Source organism: Zonotrichia leucophrys, chromosome 10 (assembly GCF_028769735.1).
Source record: "Zonotrichia leucophrys gambelii isolate GWCS_2022_RI chromosome 10, RI_Zleu_2.0, whole genome shotgun sequence".
Lineage (NCBI taxonomy): Eukaryota > Metazoa > Chordata > Aves > Passeriformes > Passerellidae > Zonotrichia > Zonotrichia leucophrys.
In genome coordinates this window covers 17,902,684-17,925,654 of record NC_088180.1, presented here as the reverse complement: position 1 = coordinate 17,925,654, position 22,971 = coordinate 17,902,684, and the positions used below count along the sequence as shown (strand labels likewise).

General features: G+C 48.5%; 1 protein-coding gene across 1 annotated transcript in view; it reads left to right on the top strand.

Moving 5' to 3' along the window:
• The window catches only part of IGDCC3 (immunoglobulin superfamily DCC subclass member 3), a 94,765-nt gene that overhangs the window by 39,460 nt on the left and 32,334 nt on the right, over positions 1 to 22,971 (top strand). Inside the window, exons 3-4 of the mRNA XM_064722421.1 lie at positions 17,294 to 17,438; positions 20,052 to 20,182. Coding sequence (XP_064578491.1) covers positions 17,294 to 17,438; positions 20,052 to 20,182 — 276 coding nt within the window. The remainder of the gene's footprint in view (positions 1 to 17,293; positions 17,439 to 20,051; positions 20,183 to 22,971) is intronic.

Sequence of the window (22,971 nt, the reverse complement as noted above, 5' to 3'; positions counted from 1 at the left end):
GGATTAAAAAAAAAAAAGTTTCCTGTTCTCTTTATTAGTAGTTTGCTTTCTCCTTTCTTCCCTCTCCTGACCCTGTGCTCGTGGCCAGGAAAAGTTTCCTGGAGCCTATCCCCAATGAGCTGCAACTGCCTCCATCCACATATAGGTTATCTTTTAAGGTTGTTTCTAAATCCATTTGTGATTGTTTATAAAGTATTATTCTGTGTTGAGCAGCATCACAGGGAAGACCATGAGAAATACTATTGTTTGCAGCCAGCCAGCCTGTTTTCTGCTTGCCCTTCCTCCTTCCAGCTGGAAATGCAATGTGGAAATACTGCTACTTGTTGATGTATTTGTGTGCTGATAATCCTGTTCTTTTTTAAAAAATTAACTTAAAGTATCTCCAGCCTACTCTGTAGTCTCATCTGTTTTGGCCATACACCTGTAGCAGTTTGGCAGTCCTGCAAATGCAGAGTTACAAGTGAGAGGTCTGGGTCCAGAGGGATGTGCAGGTAAACCTACCCTGTGCCCAAATTCACCCAGTTTTCTTCTCCTCTCCTACTCTAAAATTAAACTGAAAAAGGCAGGATAGATGCCAGTAGATAAAGCTGGTACCAGCTCATTGCAAAAAAGTAACCTATACAACACACCCCATCTTAGTTGCCTTTGTTTTTTTAGTTGCTTTATTTTTCAGTTGCCTGTTTTTGTTTTTTTCTCAGATGACCAGGTAGCTTTTAAGTTTTGGTGATGGTAGTTTTCCTGTGCTGTATCCAATAACCCTCTGCATGGATTACCTGGCAAGAACAACCCCTGGGCAGCCAGGGAAAAGGAATATTTTTACTGCCTGCATCCAGGCATGACTCCAGTGTTTCATGCCACCACCGGAGCTAGGATGGGCTGTGAATACAGATCACACCTCTCCTTTCCCTATTTTTCCCAGGCTTCTCATTGGGAAAAGGGCCTTTGCTTAGAAGCCACCAGGGAAGTGGGTTATAAAAGTTTTATTGGTGAGGCAGAAAGATGTTTCCACTCTTGCTGTTCCTTGGGAAATAAGAGCAGGAAAGACAGATAATGTTTTGTCTCTTTATTAGATTGGGAAATCATCTATAAAGCAGAGGTGTATTTCAAACCAAGCCCCCCACGTCTCTTGTTAATGCCAGCTCAGCAGCATCCAGCTGGGTGGATGAAGGGTTTGGATGATGTAGGACTTGGAAGGGATCCTGTTTTAGTGGATGAGAGCCCAGAGGAGTCAGATATGTGGTGAGAAGGCCAGAGGCACCAGCCTGGGTGCCCTGCACTCAGCCCTTGCAGTTCCTTGCAGCAATGCCACCAAATGGTAATATTCACCTGTGACAATCTGCAGGCTGGAAAAACTCATCCTTGGGGGAAGCTACCTGCCTGGTGTGTCGAGGAGAGCTTGTGCATGCTCAGGGGCTGTTGGTAGGACACTGAGGGATAGCAGTGAACCGTAAAACGGCCTTAAAAGTGGCAAGTCCAAGTGAAGCTATGCGGCTTAAAATGTTTTATCATGTCGCATGCCAGGGCTATTAGTCCCCTTCTGTGCTTCTGTCAGGCAGCGTGGCAACCAGCAGTGAAGTTTTATCAGATATTAAAACCTGCTTTTGAAATTTCTCCTAGAGCAGAATGCTAAATCAACCTCTTCACAGTGATATTTCTTTTTTTTTTTTCTTTCTTGTGCTGTTTCCTGCCTGGCAGCTTTACCTTTACTTCCATTTCTCTCTCTCATTTTCCATCAGCTCTATCTGTAACCATTTTGTGTTTTATTGAGCATGAATGAATAGTGATGCCTTTTAGATGAGTGATATTTTCATCTGAAGATGCTTGTTTAATATAGGCTTCCAGTCAGCTGTTACCCCAATGGTGCTTTGTGTTTACCAACAGATTATTTCAACTAGCTTGAATTTGGATGCAAATTTGGCATGGGGAGGTTTCCTCCCCTTCTCCTACCCCAGCAAAAATTCTGCCTCTCTTCTGGTGGGATATTACAGACCTGGAACGTGCTCCAGAGGCACTGTGAGCTGTGTAAGGGCTGCAGCTTTGCTCCTGGGGCTGAGTGTAACCCACGCTTACCATATGCTACCACCCTCCCCTGTAGGTAAGATGGGGGGGTTTCTGCCTCCCTGCAAATGATAGCAGAGACTGTAATCACTCAAGCTGCTGCCATGTGGGTCTCAGTGCATTTGGGAATAAAATTTTCTGTCTGTGGGGAATAGGTCATGAATCCAAAGTCATTAGAAAGGGTCTGGGTTTACCCTTGGTGCTGTAAGCGGGATCTCAGCTGTCAGTGACAGTGATGGATCCCCAAATACCTGCTTGTTGCAAGGCATCACTGCCACCCCCAGAGGTTCACTGGGCTGTGCAACAGCAGCTGGACCTGGGGAGGCTGAAATGGGCCTCTGTTGTCAAAAGTTTAGGTTTTACATGGTCTGAGGTTTGTCACAGCAATTCCCAGAAGGTCTCTGCTGGTTGAGCTCACTCTGGGGAGGTATGTGGTGGTTTTTTGGCACTGATGATAAGTGGCACTTACAGGAACTGGGTTCCCATCAGTTCCACGAAGCCAGTGATGGAGAGCAGAAACAAAACTCCTTCCTGAAGGTTGGTTTTTCTGTTTGCATCCAGATGGAGGGGGCAGATCTTTGTTCATTGCTCCAACCAGAGCTGAGTCCCTTCAGAGAGCTCTGACCTGCATCAGATATGGATCAGCATTCAGATGTTCCCAGGGTAGCACCTGGGAGCTTTGGGAGGCACAGTTGTGTTAGGTGCAGGGGAAAAGGAGGGGTTGTGTGTCCCCCTGGGCTGAAGATGCCCTCTACAGCACCACTTCCATGCCTTGAGAGCACTGTGCATCTTTAACCCTCAGTGGTTTGTTCTCTTGATCCTCATGCTTGAGAAGGTGCTCAGGCAGCCCTCTGCTGCACCAACACTGACTTTTCCCTTGTGATTCATTGCCAGGCTCTGCACCCTTGTCCAGTACCATGGTGCTTAGGGAATTCAGACACTCACGGCTGCAAATGTTCCTTTAGGACCTGTGTCCTCTGGGCTCCACCCTGCCAAAACCATCGGGGCTGCTCCCAGGGAGAAGCAATGCTGCCAAACCTGGCCCAGAGCGCTCACATCGATGCCTCCATGCCCTGCTTTGCCTGGACCCCATGCACGGTAATCTCCCAGCCAGTCTGCTCCTTAGGGCATTACAGGGACATTAGTTAATGAGGCTGCTTCGGAGAGTGTGTTCTGAGTTAATCTGGGCTGTCCCCGCTGCTGCAGAATTTGCATCTGGCCGGGGTTGTGCATCTCTCAGCCGAGCTGCCAGCACTGCATGAAAAGGGCAGCGCTCCCAGAAAGCCTCGCCAGCAATTTGTGTTGCAGATGAGCCGGGTTGGCTCGCACCGGGCCGGCCGTGCTGAAGCCAGCCCCGGGCTGCGGCTCCCGGGCTCGGGGCACGCTGCAGCTGCCTCGCCCCGCTCCCCTCGCCGCCGCTCACCAGCCGAATTTCTCGCGAGCGGACCACGCATCTGCATTAATTTAGATGGCTTAATGTGGGGAGATCATCAGCTTGATTTCCCCTGTGGCTCTGGGAGTCAGCTGGGGCTCCGGGGCCTCCCATTAGCGGCCCAGCCCGCTGCCAGATGGCGGGTGATGGCTTGCGGAGGCTCCGGAGCTGACGTGCCCCATTGTGCGAGAACACAAAAGCGAGCCGGGCTGGTTGTTGTTTTTTTCTTACCCCCCTTTCTGCTTTCATTTTCCTTCAGTGCTGTCACCCTCACAGCTAATTCCTGCAGCTCTCTTTATTTATTTATTTGCTTGGTGGTGGCGAGGGCTGTGAAGTTGCTGACAGTGTTTTCCATGCGGATGCTCCTGCCTTGCACCACGCAAGTACCTCAAGGACTTTGCTTCTCCTGTCTTTTATTCTCTGCCTGCATATGCATGGGGCGCACAGTCCCATGTGCATGCACACCCTCGTGGAACATCCTCTTGGACATTTGGGTCACATAAACAAGTTATTAGGGTATTACAGTGGGTCTCCTGGGGGGCCATTATATGCCATGAGGTTTTGTTAAAATAGATTTAATTGCCTTCCTGAATATTTCAGGTGTTCCAGCAGTTTTTCAGGTCTCTTAACAGTCTGTGCTGCAATCACGTGTTTGTTACGGAGTTTTCATCTCTTTTGTTAATACTGGAGAGGAATCTGTTTTGGGCTGCTGTGTTTTTTCTGACGAAGATGCACATTTAGTGGGGAGACGACTGATACCTCAGGTTTGGTACAGGACACACTGAGCATCCCTGCAAGGGCCCCCTGAAGATCAGGCTTGCAGGGCTTTGGCTCTGATTCCCCCAGTGTGCTGCGAACACAGGGGCAAAGCTCAAGTTCAGAGCTCTAAGTCACTAAAAATGCCCCTCTGCAATCCCTCCTTCCAGGTGCAGTGTTTGACCTCTGCCTGCTCCCTAAAACCCACATCACTTTTGCAGTGCTGCTGCTCCTTGGCATTTATCATCACTCCAGCCCACACAGCTTTCCACATTCATGTGGGTATCCCAAACTTAAGCTTTAATTAAAATGAAATTTCCTGCTGACAGAGAGCTTAGGTGGCTAAATGATGTTAACCTTGGCACCTGGATGGGGAATGAGTCTGGGAAGCAAATGAGAACAGCAAGTGCGTGAGCAGGGATGGGGACAGAGGAGTCCCAGGCAGTTGCAGGTCTGTCTGGCTGTCCCTTCACTGACAGTCTTTGAAGGCTAATGCCGGTATTTAAATTTGAATTGTGTGGCTGCCTGAATATCCAGCATGCCTTCTAACTCTTCCTCCTTTGGCAGGAGCTGCAATGTCAATGTTCAGCTCTTCTCCAGGCACTGTGTGCTGGGTTTCTTTTTCAGCACCTCCTCTTGTCTGTCGTCCATGATGCTGAATTTTGTTGCCAGGGGTTGTTTGGTAGGATGGGTGGAGATCAGTGGAGGGTGTAGGGACTTGATGCAGTTGCAGAGGGCTTAGGTATGGTAGTCACAGGGGAGTGTGTGACTCCTAGTCAGGAACCACTGCTCAGGGAGTCTGGCTGCCTTCTTCCCTCAGCCTGCCCAAGTGAGTTTCAGGGTGCACAAACACAGGAAGAAGCAGAAAGATTTGGGTAAAATATTTGCAAATTTTACAGTAGGAAATAACACAGGCTCTTCCAACTTCTTCTCTTCCCAACAAATTGATAAAACCCCTCCTTGTAGCCCTTCAAGCTGATAGTTATCCCATCCAGGAGCATCCCGTGGGAATGCTCTTCAAAGGCTTCCTGAGCCTCACTGCCCTCTCCTCCTGTTACCCAGGGCTTCTTGTTGTATCCTGTGCCCATAAACAGTACCAAAGGTCCTTGCAAAAAGAGAAGAGGCACCACCCGAGGTGACCTGTGTTTGTTTAATCAAGGATAAAAAAGCAAAGCAAATTAGAAGCATCTGAAGTATATATCTGAATGCCTTAGCAAAGTGCTCAAAGCTGAAATTTATTTTCACTTGACTGCTCATTTTAAAAATTCCTCACAGAAAGGACTTGGTTATTTCTCTGTGGCAGTAAGAGATGCATATGCAAAGTTCTGTATGTGGTTGTGACATAACTTGTTTATGTGACAGTACAGAGGTTGGGTGATGGCAGATCACAGTTGTGGCTCTCCCGTGTGCACAGCCAGATTGTTTTCCTGCTCTTGTAAACCAGGAACCTCGCCCAGCGAGCAAAGCCCTGCGTGGTGTAGGTGCAAGAAACCAGAGAGCCGTGTGATGGCCTGGCAGGAAATCAGTGTGTCCCCTTTTCTGTCACTTTGCTCCCTTGACGTGATGCTCTGGGATGGTTTGGTGCTGGTGCTGCTTTCCCAGGCAGTGCTGTCCCACCGGCCGTGCCGGAAAGGACGCGCTGATCCCGGAGCGGCACCGCGGGCCGATGGCAGCGCCGCCTCCTTGACCCACGACTTTCCTCCTGCCACCTCTTTTCAATGAGTCCTCAAAGGTAATGAGTTTAATTTGATAAACTGGGCCCAGGGTGAGGTGTCACAGTGGGTTTAGAAGATAAGCCTCCCTGCTTCTTATCAACAAGAAGCCAGTCCTCCCTGGAGAACTGTGTTTTCTGGAATGCATCACTGCTCCTCGGGTTCAGTGATGGTCTGATGATAGCGAGGAAGATAAAGATGGTGAGATTGGTGGTTTGTAACTCTGCTATCATTTTCTTCCTCTGTGTCACCATCTTCCACATCCTTATCTTTAACCATTCTCTTGTATCCTTACTGCCAGGATGGTGATGTGCCTCCCAGTCATATTTAGGGTGCACAGGGAGGAGAAAAGGTTCGCTGTGGGGGCAGAGGTGCTTTGAGATAGAGTGGCTTCTTCACATTGACCTGGCATGAAATGGAAGTTGCCACCTTGTCGTGAGAGTGGGTGTCTGGAGGGACCCTGGCTCACAGACCTGTGTTGCCACCCCCACACTGTATCATAAAATCATTGAACCCTAGACTGAGTTGCGTTGGAAGGGACCTTAAAGATCATCTACTTCCATCCTCCTGCCATGGTCAGGAACACCTTCCACCAGGCCAGATTGCTTCAAGTCCTGTCCAAGCTGGCCTTGAACACTTCCAGGGATGGGGCATCCACAGCTTCTCTGGGCAGCCTGTGCCAGGGCCTCCCCACCCTCACGGGGAGCAATTTATTCCTATCATATATCATATGTCCACATACATGCACATATGTGTATGCACACTGCTGTGTCTGCTCTGACCAGCAGCGCTGGGTACAGCCCAGGTGCACCCATCCCAGCGGAGGCGCAGGAAAGGAGTTAACACTCGCTGGCTCGTGCACAGAAATACAATCCCCATCTCCTCTGAGCTCCCAGAGAGAAATCGGTGCAAACATCAAACCGCACGTCCTGGACCGTGGGGCCGATCCGCCGCAGCTCTGAACTTTCTCTTTGAGGTGGTAATGGTTTGGCTGGCAGCCAGGAGCGGCAGCCGTGAGCGGAAGGGGGGACTTCCAGAGATAAGCTATTTTCAGCCAACGGGGCTTCTCGCCGCGAAATAAATAGAAAAAAGGACGAGCTCTACGTCTGCGGTCATGTGTCCTGCTTTCGTGGATTTGGCCTATTTTCTGAAGAATGGCTGTAATTCAGCTTGAATTTCCCCTGGATTGCTGCCAGCAAAATAGGAAGCTGTTGCTATTGCCAAGGAGCGAACAGGAATTTATATAGTAACTCAGCCACAGGGATGAGATGACAGCTAACGGCTTAGCTGCTGCTAGGAGGAAAAGCAGACCTGGGAGGAACCTGGATCTTCTCAGGATCACAACAGTTCAGTCCTTTCTACAGCTTTGACATTATCCCCTTCAATCTGGACTGGGCAACATCGAAGCACAATATCTGTGCTCAACACCAAGGGATGGGAGCAGAGCAGCTTTCAGCATTTAGAAAAATCACCTGTGTTTGAGTGAAATTCAGAGTTAAAATGAACAGAAAGGAGCTTTAGAGCAGTTCTTTGCAATGCTAACCCTGTGCCCCGCTTGCTCTGGCTCAGTGCTGAGATTCTGTGGTCTCTCCTCTCCCTGTGCACAGGGGATGCTGAGGATTTCCCTTGCTGTGATGTAAGGCAGCTCCTCTGTGGGAATCCAGCCTTTTGTGATTATTTTTCTATTTAAATAACTTATTTAGTTATCGTGTGCACCATTTCCACTTCTGTTTCATTCCTTAATAAAGAAGGGGAGTAGTTTATCATGCTCGGCAGAGTATGGACGTGGTGAAAGACACACTGTTCTGAAGGATTTAAAGTTAATTTCCGTCGGACAGAGGGACCCTTGTTTGGGGTACTTCCACAGCCGCCTTTCCCCCCTGCTCTGGCTGCCTTGGGTCCACAGGGAGCCTTTGCCTTATGTCTTTGGGAAGCTCTTCCCCCTGCTGGACCCCATGTGCTGGGAGGTTTGCAAGTCTGCAGTGCTTTGGAGTCTGAGGGGTACAGCTTGCACTCCGGCCTGCTGTGTGATGGGACACACAGAGAGGTGCTCTGGGTGCCACAGAGCCCATCACCTCTGACTGCCCACTCCATCATGAGAGCCAGAGTCCCCATGCTGTGCTTGGGTTTTTGCCAAGGCCTATGAGATACTTTGTATGCACTGCCACCCCTTGGACCACCGGATTTGGGAAAGGGATCATCTCAGAGGCAGTTTCACCTCTTCCAGGCACTCCCCAGCAGCTGCCCAAGGGAATATCTCAATCTGTGCAGCAGGCAGAACGGGCTGTATCTCAATTTGCCATGGGCTTGGCCATCCCAGCCCAGCCAGAGCAGTGTGATGCCCGTGGCCCAGCAGCACTGAACACTCACCGAGCTCCCTTGCCCAGGCAAAGCTCCCACCTGACCCTGCTGCAGCAGAAGGAAAATGAAGAGGGAATTGCCAGCAATGGTGCTGTTTGCTGTCGGCCCGATAAAAATGGCACCTTGCCCAAATCTTCTATAAATCACAGGTTCCATTTGGAAAGGAGATTTCTGTGGTAATTAATGAGCCAGTATAAAGACATTAAATGGAGAATGTGTAGTGATAGAAAGGCTTGTCATTCACTGAGCCATCTTCCCCCATGTGAATAACCACGGGGGAACAAAGGCCAAACTCCTTATAGACTGAAGTGCACTATCTCTGATAGCTGGGAATGAAGTAATTCTCTGAAAATAACAAAGGCACAGTGAAATACATTAGTAAACTAATTACAGGAGAGCTGGTAAAAACAGATGCTGAAAATTTAAAGCTATTACTGGAATGATTGCTGGCAGAAAAATGGGGGCTGACAACAAAAAATTAAAAAATGCATCTCATTTAAAATTCATTAGCCTGTAAATCAGGGCAGCTCCCTGTCTGAAAGCGAGGCTGATGGCATTTCCGTGGGCAGTGGTGATGAAAAGCTTCCTCGCCTTCACCTTTACGGATTCCACCAGTGCCTCCGGAGATGCCAAAACAGTGTGCGCTCCTCTGGGAGCACAAAAAGCAGGGAAGCTGCTGCCTTTGCTCAGGGAGTCTGAGCAGGGATGTTTGTACTCAGAGGTGTTGTGAGGGCTGCTGAGGATAGCACCTCGTGCTTGCTTGGCTCGCTGCCTCTCCGAGCTGATGAAAAGCAGGATTGCTCGTCCATCCGCGCTCGATATTGGAAGGAGTTGGCTGCAAACAAAGTGGTCCAGGGCCAAAACCAGCTGTGTGGGAGCTTCCTCTTTTGCTATCTCCATCAATATTTGGGAGAGGGATGGAAAACATCAGTATTGTGCAACAAATCAAAATGGTAACTATGTAATTTGTCTTAATTGCGTGTGTCAGAGTAGGAAAAACACGAGGAGCTCTGGATGGGAATCTGGCATGAGAGACCTGCCTGCTGGCAGCATACTGCATGCTTTGCTCTGCCCTTGTCGAGCCAACCTTTCCCAGAGGCTTGTGGACAGCTTGCCTTTCATTTTCTCATTACTTCAGGGGTCTGCAGGGGCACTTGAGTGGGATAAATCATTGCTATTTTGCAAATAGAGCAAATGTGTGCTTCAGAGGAAAGTCCTGAAGAAGGCATTGCTGTGAATGCAACAGGAGGGGACATCTTCTGTGATGCTGAAGGGGAGCCCTGCTTTGTGGTGGAGGAGCCTTGTGTGATGCTGAGGTTTCTTAAGTCACCCCACAAAAATACAGGAGCCCTTTGTGGTGTGTTGTACCTCTGGGCAGGTGTCACAGCAGCCAGTGTTGCCTGGCCAACATCACCCTTGGTGCTGGGGCCCTGTGCAGTTGGCAGATAACCCCTTCCTGCACTGCAGAATCACCAGCCCCATGTGCAGTCCACCCAGGCAAATTAAGAGTTGTTTATGACATTTAATACTCCCCCTTCCCTCCAGCAGCAGGGCAGCAGGACCACAGGTTTGGCTTCACAAATGGTCGCCTCAGGATACACTAAATGCTGTCATGAGCTGGAGAGCAATTTCATCTTGAAAAATTACTGCAATAGAGCTCCCTGATAAAGGTCTCTCCCAGCAATGCCTCCCTCTTCGCCAGCAACTTCTGCTCTCCCTGAAACCAATTTGAGAGCGCTAAAGGGGCTGTTTATTAGTGATCCCCTGCAAAGCAAGAGGGTGCTGGAAGATGGATAACCACCCTGGGCCGTCTGCTGTGCTGCTTGTGTAGCAGGTAACATGATGGGAGGCTGCCATGTGCTCTGAGCATGGAGGGAAGTGAGAAATTTGATCCACGGGATTGCCAAGATGCACCTTTCAAAGTGGTTTATAAGGAAGAGCATTGCCTCATGGGTAGAGTGTGCTATTGGTATTCAAGGGAGGGATGATGTTGGATTTTGGTTGTGACCACGTGTGGCACTTAGTGCCTGTCCCTAAAATAACCAGTGACTTTTATAGGAAAGGTGTGAGGGTGCTCAGACTGCCCTGGTTTCTCTCTGCACCTCAGAGAGGATGTTAGTGCCGATGCACAGGGACTTCCTGCTCTTGCTTCCAGGCTGGGATGATTTCTGGCTGCAGCCACATTCTAGCAGGTCTTGGTTGTCAGGAGGCAGCATTTGGGCAGTGCTGCTGCATGAGGGAGAGCACGGCAAATGCCAGATGCTCTCAAGGGTTTCCTCTGGCATCGGCAGCTCCCCTGGTGCTCTCTGCTCCCCTACGTTAAGACAACAGGGGTGGTGGGCTGTTGAATGCTGGGGACACCCCCTCACGTGCTTCACTGGAACAGTGTGAGGACAGTCTCTCTAGAGGTGCAACATTTTGTGAGTTTTATAGAAATTGTGAGATACTGCAGTATAAAACAGTCCTTGGGCCATAGGGCCCCTGTTCATTTCTATGTGTGGTGCAGAGGCTGCATTTATCCAGTCAAAAATCTTTCCTGCTCAGAGGAGAGTACCCCTACATCAACAGCTGATGGTGATATGGTTAATAAGTGAGCTATAATAAATACCATGACTATAGTAAATTCTGTAGGACTAAAATATGGGTTTAGAGACACTGTGATTCTGCAGGAGAGACTGGGCGTGCTGACAATGAGCAGCACATTCAGTCAAGCTCAGGAAGAGGAGTGGAGCTGCAGTGCAGGCATTCAAAGGGTTTCCAGGTGCCACCCTACAGGGACCTTTTCAGGAAGAACCCATCATCCTCCTCACAGCTTGGTTCCCTCACTCGTGCAGGGCGGGTAGAGCAACCAGGGGCTCCTGAGGATGTTCCCTCTGACCCCTGCTCTGCATGCAGTGAAGATGTGTTCATTACTTTCACAGGATATTTATCATCCCTAAGCGGAAGCAGCCCCTACAGGCCTCTGTGCTTTTTTCTGCTTCTGAAAGCAGCAAACCCAACAATAAGTCATGGGTCAGTAGCGTCCGCCAGGGCTGTTCATTGCGATGCAGCGGGGAGGTGACCTGAGCTGGGTTTGGCTCACAGTCATTTAATCTGTTATGCAAAAAGTTGAGAAGCCACAGTCCCAGACCAGACAAAAATTTGCCTCCTGGTTGACTTGAGTAGCCTCCTGCTATTTGAGTAGCAGATTTCCCCCCTACTCTTCTTGTAAAATATCTGTTGCATGTTCCCTCCCGTGGGCAGCTGCTGTGTCCCACTGTGAGGCATTATCTCTGTTGTCTCCCTTTCATCCCTGTCCCAGGAGCTTGGGACAGGAGAAGAAAACAGGCCAGGTGGAGACTTTGTTGCTCAGCTAGAGTGGTCTGTATCATGTGCTGTCTTCTCAGCCTATTTTAAATTCTTCCAGTCAGGTTTGATTGTGGGTGAAAACAAGAGACATGAGGATGCAAAATGCAGAGAGAACAGCGCCTTCACCATCCTCTGTTCATGCTCTGAGCCATCCTGTTAGCTCCAGGGGAAGAAAACAACAGCCAAAGCAAAAGAGGAATAAGCACTTGTTTGCAAATATTCCAAATAAAAAGTGTTCAGGACTGACCATTTCCCTGTACTTCTGAGCAGACCGAGGTGGGTCATCCTCCCTCTTTTATCTCACCTGGTATTTTAGTTCCTCTTAACCAAACTACATTCCTCTAAAATGTCTTCCTTGCCTCAAACTCTCCTGAGTCTTGCAGCTCGTATTCTTTTGAGATCTGAGGCTCAGCGTGGACAATAGAGATTTGGGATTTTCCCTGCTATGATTAGTGGACAGGGACAGAGAGGATTTTCCTCTGTGCTGGGAGAGGCACGGCTGCTCTTTAATATTTCCCTCTCTTTCCAAAGCTGAGAGAAAGGCGATTTTTCTTCCCTTTAGATGTGAGCGAAGGGCCCCGCTCCTGCTACTCCTGGAGAATTAAATAGATAAATGGGCGGCGCTGTTGTTCACGCTTCACTATGCACAAAGCAACTTGCATTCAAAATTGGGCTCATGGCAGTTCAGCAACAGCCTCGCACAAAAGCGTCATTAGACACGCAGGGCCGGCTCGCAGGCGCAGAGGCTGCTCTGCAGCTGGAGCAGCCACCGGGCTGGCCTGCCGTGGCCTTGGTTTTAGCTTTATAAAAATGCATCTTTAAAAAGTACTGAAAGAAGATTCAGTGTCTTTTTCTTAAAGGCTTGGGCAGGCATTGCTGTTTGAAGGAAGGGGAAGAGAGGAGAGGATGGGATTTGTGGTGTCCACACGCCCCCCGTCTTTTGTGCCGACTCCTTCTCATTGGCAAATCCTCCATTTCCAGAGTATGGAGAGGACAAATAAGACCTGAGTCTGCAGAGCCTTCCCCTGTTGACTTCTTTGAGAATGTTCCCTGGCAGGTTGCTGACTTAGTGGTAAAGGTCTCTTAAGCCAAGAGGGAATTGAAAATTTAATCCCTCTGCTTGCCTTAGTAGTGGTGGCTTTCAGGAAAAGGAGTTGGGTGCTCCGTGAGTCTCATAGGTATTGAAGGTTGGTTCTGTTGGTCCTGCTGGAGCTCTCAGCCTGATCTGAGAGTGGTTCATGTTTGGCATTAATTGGCATGGTGTTCATTGTGTTTTAAAAAACAACCCTGGCTTCTGCTGACCTGAGGAGGAATTCAATTTTATTAGTACATAGAGAAATTCAGTATATATCAGCAGCTCACTGTATATTCAGTATCAGCAGTCACTGGAATGGAGCCAGTCTTGGAAGGGGTCAGCTTGCCTATGGCTTGTTCTCTGCTCTGAGCAAATAATTTGCCTCCCAGATTCACCTTCCTCAGCTGTAACTGAGATAATGAAGCTTGCACTCTTTGGTAGGAGCATCTGGAAGCCCAGGTACTGGAGGCACACCCCCATAAAACTCTTGTTCCTTATACTGTGTTAACTGAGAGGCATTTTAACCACTTGCCTCCATTGGAAAAGGTCTGAATTTAACAGGTTGGTGGCAGAAATGTGAAGAAAGGATCTTCACTTGTGTGCTGCTATTTGTGGACTGTGTGGCATCTGTGATGGTGTGGGTGCTCACTCCTCCCCAGCATCATCTTGTGTCAGAGCCAGCCTGGGTCTCTGTTTCCCCATAAGTAATTTAAAATCAAGAGACAATTTGATTGCAGAACTAGCTGGCCTTCCCAAATGCTCTCCTAACACCATGTTTGGCACTGAACCTTTCAAGTCTTCCTCCTCTCCTTGTGCCTGCACAATGTTTGTGTTTTAATGACTCTAAAGGCCTGGGATTTGCTTTGACATACCAAGTTAATGTTTTCTTTTTCTATATCAAATCTAGGTCAATCTCTGGCTTAGCACTAATGCTGCACTGAGCAAAAAAGGATTGGCCACTAATGGTTTCAATTTAGTTTTTTATGGAGTAGAGAAAATTTCACTCGATAGCTATTTTCATTTTTATTCCATTGGCCTTTCCACCAGGCCTGTTGGGATGGAGAAAGTGCTTGTGATTTGATTAGAGGAGACCCCAGAATGAATCCTCCATGAATTAATCATGGGTGGATGAGGATGAGAGTTGCTGCTCACCTGTGTCCATCAGACATGCCTTCAGGGGCTGCATCCCACTGGGGGTTAAGTGGTGGGCAATCCCAAGCATGGTGGTTTCTTTATGGTAGAGCCTTGCCTGTGATCCAGCATCATCCTAGTTGAGGTCCTTAATTATATAACACAGGGGAAGCAGAGAAGAAGAGTAACTCCTCTGCTTCATGTGTCTGTGTGACTGCAGACAGTCAACATTAGTCTGAATCTAGCCTTGGACAGCATCTTTTGGAGGAGACTTCTCCATGCCTGCAGCATCAAAGGGCTGCCAGGACCATTCCCTGTGTGCTGTAAGCCCTAATTTTGTCCTGCTGTGCCCTGTGGTGGTTGCTGTGTACCACAGCCAAAATCCAGGTGGGATGATAGCAGAAGCACGGAGACATCGCAGCTTGGAGCATTAATGTGGAGCAATGAGTCTGCATGTGATTTATGTTATTTTTATGGCTTGATGACACAAGGAGATGGCAGAGGGAAATTTAACGTGAACAGGGTGGCACTCACTCCTCTGATGATGGTAAAAAAGGCCTGGGGCAGCACCAGTCCCTCCATTGGCACATGGATGCTGCATTGCTGGATGGCAGAGACCGCTGGCAGATGGATTAGTGAGTGCCTTCCCTCTTAGGAGCTCGCGGGTGAATATTGTGATTGCATGTATTTATTTTTAAAATTATTATAGCCATTAGCATAGAAATGAGCTGCAGCTCCCTGGCTGCTGGCCAACCCCACCCGGGCTGACTGTAGCTCTTCTCCTTGGCGGCTGCAACAAAAGCGCCCGGCTGGTATCGGGGTCCTGCCGCTTGCCACGGGAAGGCAAGTGACAAACAGGAGCCAGCACTCTGCTGCTTGAGTTTGTTACAGTCAGCTGGGACGTATGTAAAAACCTCACATGGGTCAGCAGAGATTTAGCTGCTCCAGGCAATGCCCTGTGAAGCAGTTGAGCTCCTGTCCCTCTCCTCTCCTCCTCCCCAGTGATTTATTCCCAGGCTGAAAACCCAGTAATCACTCACATTGAAGTTTTGTTGCTGTTTTACAGGAGATGATCCAAAAGTCTTTTGTCTCTGCAACTGTAAATAAACTCGTAAACTTGTTTTAAAAATAGCATTTTGTAGCTCAGTGCATGAATTTTTAATGCATCTTCTGCAAACCAGCTGGTCTTGGCAAGGGTCACAGTGTTTCCTAGGCATTTAACATAAAACTGTGCTTCAAAGCCACATTATAGTGTCGTTGAAGAGTAATATTTTACTTAACATCCTCATAACTGAATTATTTATAACTTACCATGTTTTATTCATGATAAATATTAATACTGGTGTCTTTAAGAGTAGAGGTTATTGCTGCAGTTTTACCTATAAGAGGTGATATTATTGAAATAAAGGAATGGCGATGAATTCTGTAGCCAGCAGAGCAAAGTCTGTGCTGGGCTGTTCTCATTCACACCTCCCTCTTTTATCAACCCTGTCAACCACCAGAAACCCTCAGTGCTGAGCATCTGTACATTTGAAAGGAATTTTCCTACAGGCATCTGAATCCCTGCTTTTTAAAAAAAATTTTTCAGAGAGCTTTGTGTCATTCTCAGTAATTCTTGGATTCATTTCTTGGTGAAGGTCCGTAAGCTTTGACTTTGCAAAAATGCTCACCCTGGTCTGGGTCTCCAGCCTTGAAATGTTCTGCAGGCTCCCTTGAGCTGCCCTGCTGCAGGCACCCATGGATCCCTCATTTTTGAAGCATCCCTTGCCACCTTGAAAGCGGCATCACCTGGTGATGAGAGACCTCCTAGCAGCCTTTGGGCTCCTTTCCATGTCTGAATGCTCTGAGCCATGATCAGTCTCATTTCAAGGCTAAATCTATATGAATTGGGTAAATTGCCATTGCACTATTGGGCTCCATCCTATAATCCTATACCAGAGAGGATAATTGCATTGGCTTTTATCTTGGGAAAGAGAAATACAATTTTCCGTGATCTTTCACCTTGTGCTGGTGTGTCGCCATCTGGCTGGAACATTGCGCAGCCACTCCCCGGTCTGGCTCCCAATGTGGGGCTGGCTGCCCATCCCACCCTCATACCTACAAAACCTTCCCAACCCTGCAACTGTGCAGGGCTGGGGCTTTGCTCCGTGCTACTCCATCAGCTTAACAAATCTGCCATCAGCGGGTTGAGAGCGGTGGTTGCGGGAGCAGCGCAGGTTAATGCAACACATATTTAATGTATGATTGCTAATGGCCATCTCCCATCTGCCTGAGCCCAACTGCAGTTTGCAGATGAATGATTAAGCTGCCCTGACACATAGGCAGCTTGTTCCTTAGCAGACCCACAGCCATTGCACTTGATGCTTGTAAAAGGGGACGAGGTTTTCTTGCTGGGGAGAGCGGTGTCATCGGGCTGGGGCGGCAGAGCAGGGAGTTCTCCTGGAGTTTGTTTTGTATGGTAATGAGAGAGACCTTCCTGTGGATGCAGCACTTTAAATGAATCATGAGCTCAATAACCACTGGGATGTTTATTAGCTTTGAATATGTTTATTGCGGAGTCAACAGGCAGCACCTTCCAATTAATTAATAGTAATGATTACGGTATTATTTATGTAGCTCTAACAGCGTGCCAGAGTGTTTCCACACGATGGTTACAGCTGTGGCTTGCTGGAACAGGCTGGTCTGTATTCACCCTGTGTGGGCATGCTGGGGCTCATCGTTTGCTGTCAGGTGGTCCCAGCCCCAAAAGCCCCATTTTGCTGAGCTCTTGGCAGCTGCTCTTTCTTTTGGCTGATTCCTTTTTCTCCCCAGCCTGGGGATGTGGCTGTTCTGCTGTGGTGCTGGAAGGCAGAGCATGCAATGAGCAGGAGCACCTGCAAACAGGTGGAAATCAAGGGCTGTATGTTTCACTAGGGTATTTTGGCATTCTCCTGCTCTCGTTATTTAAATAACATGAGTTTAGGAGGCAAGCTGTACATATCAGAAGGATATTTACAACAGGTAAGACATTGATTGGCAACAGAAAGAATCCATCTCTCTTTTGATGTGGACTAGGATCCAAAGACTGCTCAAGCTATTGGGAATGCCCTCTGGTAAGTGCCAGTGCAGTGTTTGTGTTTCTCGCTGCCCTGGCAGACCTTGTTGAGCACAAGGGTCTTGGAGCAAAGTCTGCTGTTCTGGTCGAGCCAATCATTTCAATGTGCAGAGGCAGGTGGGATACCCAGAACTTCCCACTAGTCTTGTTTTTCCATGCAGAAGGTTAGGCTGCAAGCTGGCCTTCTGCCCTTACATTACATTACAGTTCCATTTGCATTCTGTGGGAAATGAGAGTGTGTTTCTAGGTCATGTAAAGTTGCTGACATCTTCCAGTTGGATCTTTCTTCACATGTGAATAATTTTGTCTCTCTTTTTGTCTTCCAGCAATGTCTGACTTCCACATCCACCCTCAGAATGCAGTGGTGGAGGAAGGCGGGGTAGCAAGATTCCAGTGCCAGATCCACGGCTTGCCTGAGCCAGTCATCCTATGGCATAAGAACAGCATGCCAGTCAACACAGACAATGAAAGGTAGGACATGTCCAAGCCATGTGCTGCTGGCCTTTCTCCGGGTGGGAAAAGATGGCCAGACTTTCTATTGCTTCCACAGTTGTGCTCAGACAGCTAACCTGGGCTAAGGGTCTTGGCCAGTGTTTCCACCATGGAACACTCTTTTGTTTAATGTGTTGTGGCTTTTCTGGTTTGTAGGAGTACTGACATTTCCCAGGAGAAGTAGATAAAGCTGTTAGCTGATTTTGAAGGGCTTACAATGACCGTCTCTGATCAACCCTGCTCCAGGTTTATTTTCCAGCATTGAGACCTGCCCAGCAAGCCTCAAAGAGCTGGGTAGCTTTGGCATCCTTCATCCCTCCATGGCTCCATTCTGTGTAACTCTTTCTGAGACAGATCCATGACTTAGGATCTTGCCCATGGGTCCTGGACTCTTGCAAGTGCTGAATTTCACTGTGGCTGCCATTCCCAGGTGGACTCCCTGACATGTGGCAACTGCGGAGCTCTGCAGAGAGCTTCCCACAGCACCTTGAGCTGCCATTTCCCAACAATCTCCTAAGGAGAAACTCCAGCTGCCTCCCTTCCCAGCCTAGACCTGGAGCGGCACGTCGCCGCTTCCTGTGTTTGACAGGCGCTCCCTTGGCGTCGGAAGCCAAGGTCCCTCATTCCCTCAGCAGGCTTTGGTGCAGGGGCGGCGCAGCTGGCAGGAAACGCGTGCCCGCTGCCGGGACACAATCGCTCACAGCACACCTCCAGCACACACTGACGCCCCTGCCCTGGGAATAGGCGAAACCAGGAAGCTGTAAATATTTTCCTGAAAGCCCCTATTCTTAAAAACATCAGTTCTGTAGCAGAATGTGGTTGGGTTCTTTGGAGGCAGGAGAGAACACGAGGGCTGGAACAATGCCTGACCTTCTCAGAGTGGCAGTGAACTTACAGTAGAAGGACCCAAGAGGCCCAAATCTGCTGTGGAAAACTGCAACTGTCAGGTTGTTTTTCCTTGCATTTTTCAGCTAAGCTTTTTTTAGCCCTGTGCAAGGTTGATTTGTTGAACTTGATCTCCTCTGAAGGCTCCTTACTCATACAGGTGCTGAACTGGGGACGTGGTAGAGCAGAGCCACTGATCCAAGGTGGCATCAGCAGAAGTAAGGGGTGGAGAACTGTGCTGGATGCCTTGTGGCCAGTGAGATGTTGCAGGACAGGTGAAGTTCCCCTGAAGTCCTTCATGCATCACTGATCCTTTGCATTTGAGCCCAGTTGTGGAGATGGTCAGAAATGTGGCAGGGACTTCTTTTCTCCAAGGCTGAGGAACCCCAGGGCTGAGAAGCCAAGACTTTTCTCCAACCCAGAAAGGTACAAGCTGTGCTTGTTCCTGCTGCTTCTCCTCTGGGGAAGGGAATTTGCCCAAGCCCTGGAGGATGTAGCCTAGGAACAGTTTCCTTACATTTGTGTCCTGATTTTGAAGAGATTTGGCTTTTTGTAGCAGTAAAGTTATTGGGGAAGTTTTTCATTGTCAGCTCAGTAGATTAATCTCTGACACCAGAGCCTGGGTGATGAGAGTTGCTCCTCTAACTGAATTGGATTTCTGCATTAATCATGCTTGCTGCATTTCTGCGTATAAAGTGTATATAAATTTGTATGCCGAGTCTTGCACTGGGAGGCTTTGAAGGCAGAATAATAGCTTTGGAATTGAATCTTCTAATGCTGTGGGCAGATTGTTAACAAAAATGAAGGCTTCTTGTAGTATAATTCATCCAAAACAATGGGCATTTTAAAGTGCCAGAGAGATTGCAATCAACTTGGGGCCGTGTAGAACTGATTGCTGTCGTGCTGCCACCGACACGGAGCCGCACGTTTGGAGCGCGGCGCGGGGAGCAGGTTATAGGCACTTAACCATATGCTGATATGGAGAAAGATATTCTTCATCTTCCGGACGGAAATGGATTATTAACTCATCACAGTGTAATGACTTACTACCAGCCAATTTAAACAAGTGGTTGCCAAGCAACCTGTAATGTATGTGTACATATATGTGTGTATGCATGCGTGATTTAAATGTGTCTGTGTTTTAAAGATATAAAATATTTATTGATGTTTACATTTACCCGCACAATATTTATTTTAAACATACCTTTTCATGCATTTGAGGTTTTAAGGTCATATGGGTTTGAGTCCTGGGCCTGGAGTGGGGAGTGTGGAGCACAGGTTTCTGATGCCTGTCCTTGGTCACTGTGCTTCAGCTGATGAGTGGTAATTCCCATGTCATGATAACTCTAATGTCAGCTGTCTTCACATGCAAATGCACTGCCACAGCTATTCCACAGCTTAAATAGGAAGCATCTAGTTTGTAGCCTTCCAACAAAAATCACCATTTCTCAAGGATGCATCAGGAGATAAATTATTTTCATTTATTCCTGTAAAAGAAGACCAGAGGCTCAAGTATCCAAAAAAACCTAAGAACTGATGCAGAAGCAGGCGTGGGCTCAGGCTAAGAGGGTGTTGACATCCTGGTGGTATTGGCACCTCTGCACTGGGGTGCAGGGAGCCAGCCTGCCTCGCCTGGATGGGTGTGCAGCCTGCTGTCACATCGTGTCCTGCTTTGCAAGCTTTTGATTCTGTTTTCTCTTCCCACAGGTACACGCTGCTCCCCAAGGGGGTTCTCCAGATAACGGGGCTGAGGGCAGAAGACAGTGGGATATTTCACTGCGTTGCCACCAACATTGCTAACGTGAAGTTCAGCCGGGAGGCCCGGCTCACCGTGTCAGGTTAGTGCCAGCTGCGCTGTCCTGGCTGCCTTCCTGCCTTCTTCCCACTGCTCTTCTGGACCAGGACAGTTTAAGAGAGCTTCAGGCTAACACACTGAGAGGCGTTCCTCTGTCCAGCCATAACACTTTCCTTGTTCTGGATTTAGTTGTTAAGATCCCCTCCAGTGTGGGACATCCCAGATTCCCTGTGGAAATGGAGATTGCATCTTTGGAGATAACAGGCAGGGGAAGTCTTCCCAGGGATGGTTGAGTGGGTGTTTCTTTCTTACATGCAGCCAAAGGTCTTTCCCCTGAGCTGTGATGCTCCTGTCCATCATATTCATGTAATTGCTGGTACCCAGGAGCTGGAGGCTTTCCAGCACACATCTCACAGCTTCCCATCACCCTCCAAAACACTGCCTGGCCAGTGGTTCTGGAGCAGACTTAACACCTGTGCCAAGTGTCATATTAGCCTCTGCTGACTGTAAAAAGGCAGCACGTGTGAAGTGAGGTGAAGCTGAGGGAAGAGTGATGTTGTGTATATCAACTCTGATGGGAAAGAAAGCAGGTTAACTGGTTCTGAAAGACCTAGGAGCTTTGGATACCTGCTACTTATCTGTTTGCTTGATCTCTGCAAACAGTAGCCACATAGAGGGAATAAAGAGCAGTAAATTATCGATGTGGTGAAGTTCTTTGTGTCAGTTTACTGGCCTGAGTTATTATTTGTCACAGGGCAGAAAGCTCTATTGTTCTCATCTGACCATCCCTCATTGCAGATGGATATTTTGCAGGTTTCCTGTCCATGAAACATTTGTGTTTTTTTGTCCTCCTTAAAGCAGTCGGATGATGAATATGGGCACCATGTGTAAGTGTTTGTTGAAGGGTTTGGACCATGTTTCAGTGCCTGCACTGCTGTAACTGGACATTTGCATGGAAAACTCATTGCACTGGGTTAAACCTCCATGGAAAAGGTTTATGCTCTGTGGTGTTTGCTAAGAACACACAAATATCTGTTAAATCAGGACAGCAGGTATGTGTCAGCATGTGAACCCTTGGCTTTGGCACGGCAGCAGAGGCTGTGGTGAGCCACAGAGGTGCACGGGGCATTGCTTTGCTGGTGTGGGTGTTGTGTCAGTAAATACTGAGCTAACGTGAGTGCTGCTGTGCACAGGGCATTAGGCATGATGGGGTAAGCAGAATTCTTGCAAATCTTTTGTATCTTGGGAATGGTCTCTCTGCTCTTCATGATGGCAGGAGGGCTCCCACTTTTCCCTGCCGGGCAGCAGCTTCAGCCATTGCTTCACCAGCAGAGAAGCACCAGGTCAGCGTCCCTGAGGTTTCCAATCCAAGCCCTGGCTTGGGAGGGAGGAGGGAGATGTGAGAATGGGCTCTGGAAGCCTGTGCCCTGCAGGGTACTGCCACAGCCCGGCAGGAGAGGAGGAGGAGGGTGCTGCCCGTGGGGATGAAGGAGCCTGCTTGCAGCGCTCTCCCTCCTCTGGTGGCGGGGCTGCCGGCAGTGAGCAGCACAGAGATGTTTTCCAGTCCTGCTGATTGATTATTTTCAAGTGCCTGCTCAGCAGAGCTGCTCCCGAGGGGGCTGCCTGCCTCTCTGCACTGACACCTTTCCAGTGTGAGCTGTGGCTCTCTCTGGGCTGTCCTTTTGATCAAGATCTGGCAGGCGACGCTCCTGTCCCTGCTGGAGTGCCTGTCACTGCTGGCAGTGCTGGGGACCTCCCCATCCTCACTGTGACTGCTGCTGGCAGAGTCCCTGGGGACCACGGTCATCATTAGAGCCTCTTCCCCTTTCAGAATAAATCCCTGTGCTGCCGTCAACCCTGCTGAGCTCCAGCAGCACTGGCCTGCCACGAGTCCTTCATTTTATCACTCCTTCCTTCCTGACCCTGCATCAAAGAGCTGGTGTGACTGAAGAAGGAAACCTCCTCCTTGATGTTGGGACATGGTTGGTCCCTTTGTGCAGTGCTGACATCTGACTTCTCTGTCCCAGTCCCTGCTGGCCCTGGAGCTGTCACTGCTGTGGGTGATGGGCTCAGCAGCAAAGCTACGGGGCCATTCCATGGCCTTTGCAGAAGGTGAGCTGTGGTGGAAATGCCAATTCCAGAGCTGGACAGCATTTGCCCAGACTCAGGGAGCTGAATCCACACTCAAAAACCTGAATATCTAAGACTCAGAGTAGAAATCAAAGAATGTGATATTTAAATATTTTATTGTCAAAGTAGTGTATTTCATAAATTCTGCTTTGAGCTTGGCTCCCATCTGCTGGTATTCTTGGGTGACCTTGGACAATTCATTTCATTTCTCCGTGTTTTGAAATATTGAAATCGCTATATAATACGCTGATAATACCGTATTATTCTAAGCGTGAACATTTAGTATTGTGATTCAGAACAATAAATCTACATGGGTTTTAAAGGCACTCCAAGGTACTGAGGGGAAGGTATTGTTTTTCAGATCTCTTGGGGTTAACCAGCCGGTCATATGAATTTATTGTGCATTCTGGTTCTCATCAAAAAATCTGCATTTTATGGCTTGCAGTGAAATGCATTTAGTGAGAAAGTCAGCTCTTAAGTCACACTGACACGGTGATTTTTCTTGGATTTTGCCCATTTACACACAAGCTCGGAGTCGCTTTATATCTCCCTGCTTAGCCCCCGTAGGAACAATTACCAAACGAGCTGCTCTGATCTGTGCTTGCCCTTGGACCACTGTGGAATCCCCCTGCTATGCCCTGATTCCAGCCCCTGAGCTGCTGTGAACGGGAAACACTCAAAAGTGCAGGAAGAAATTGTTTT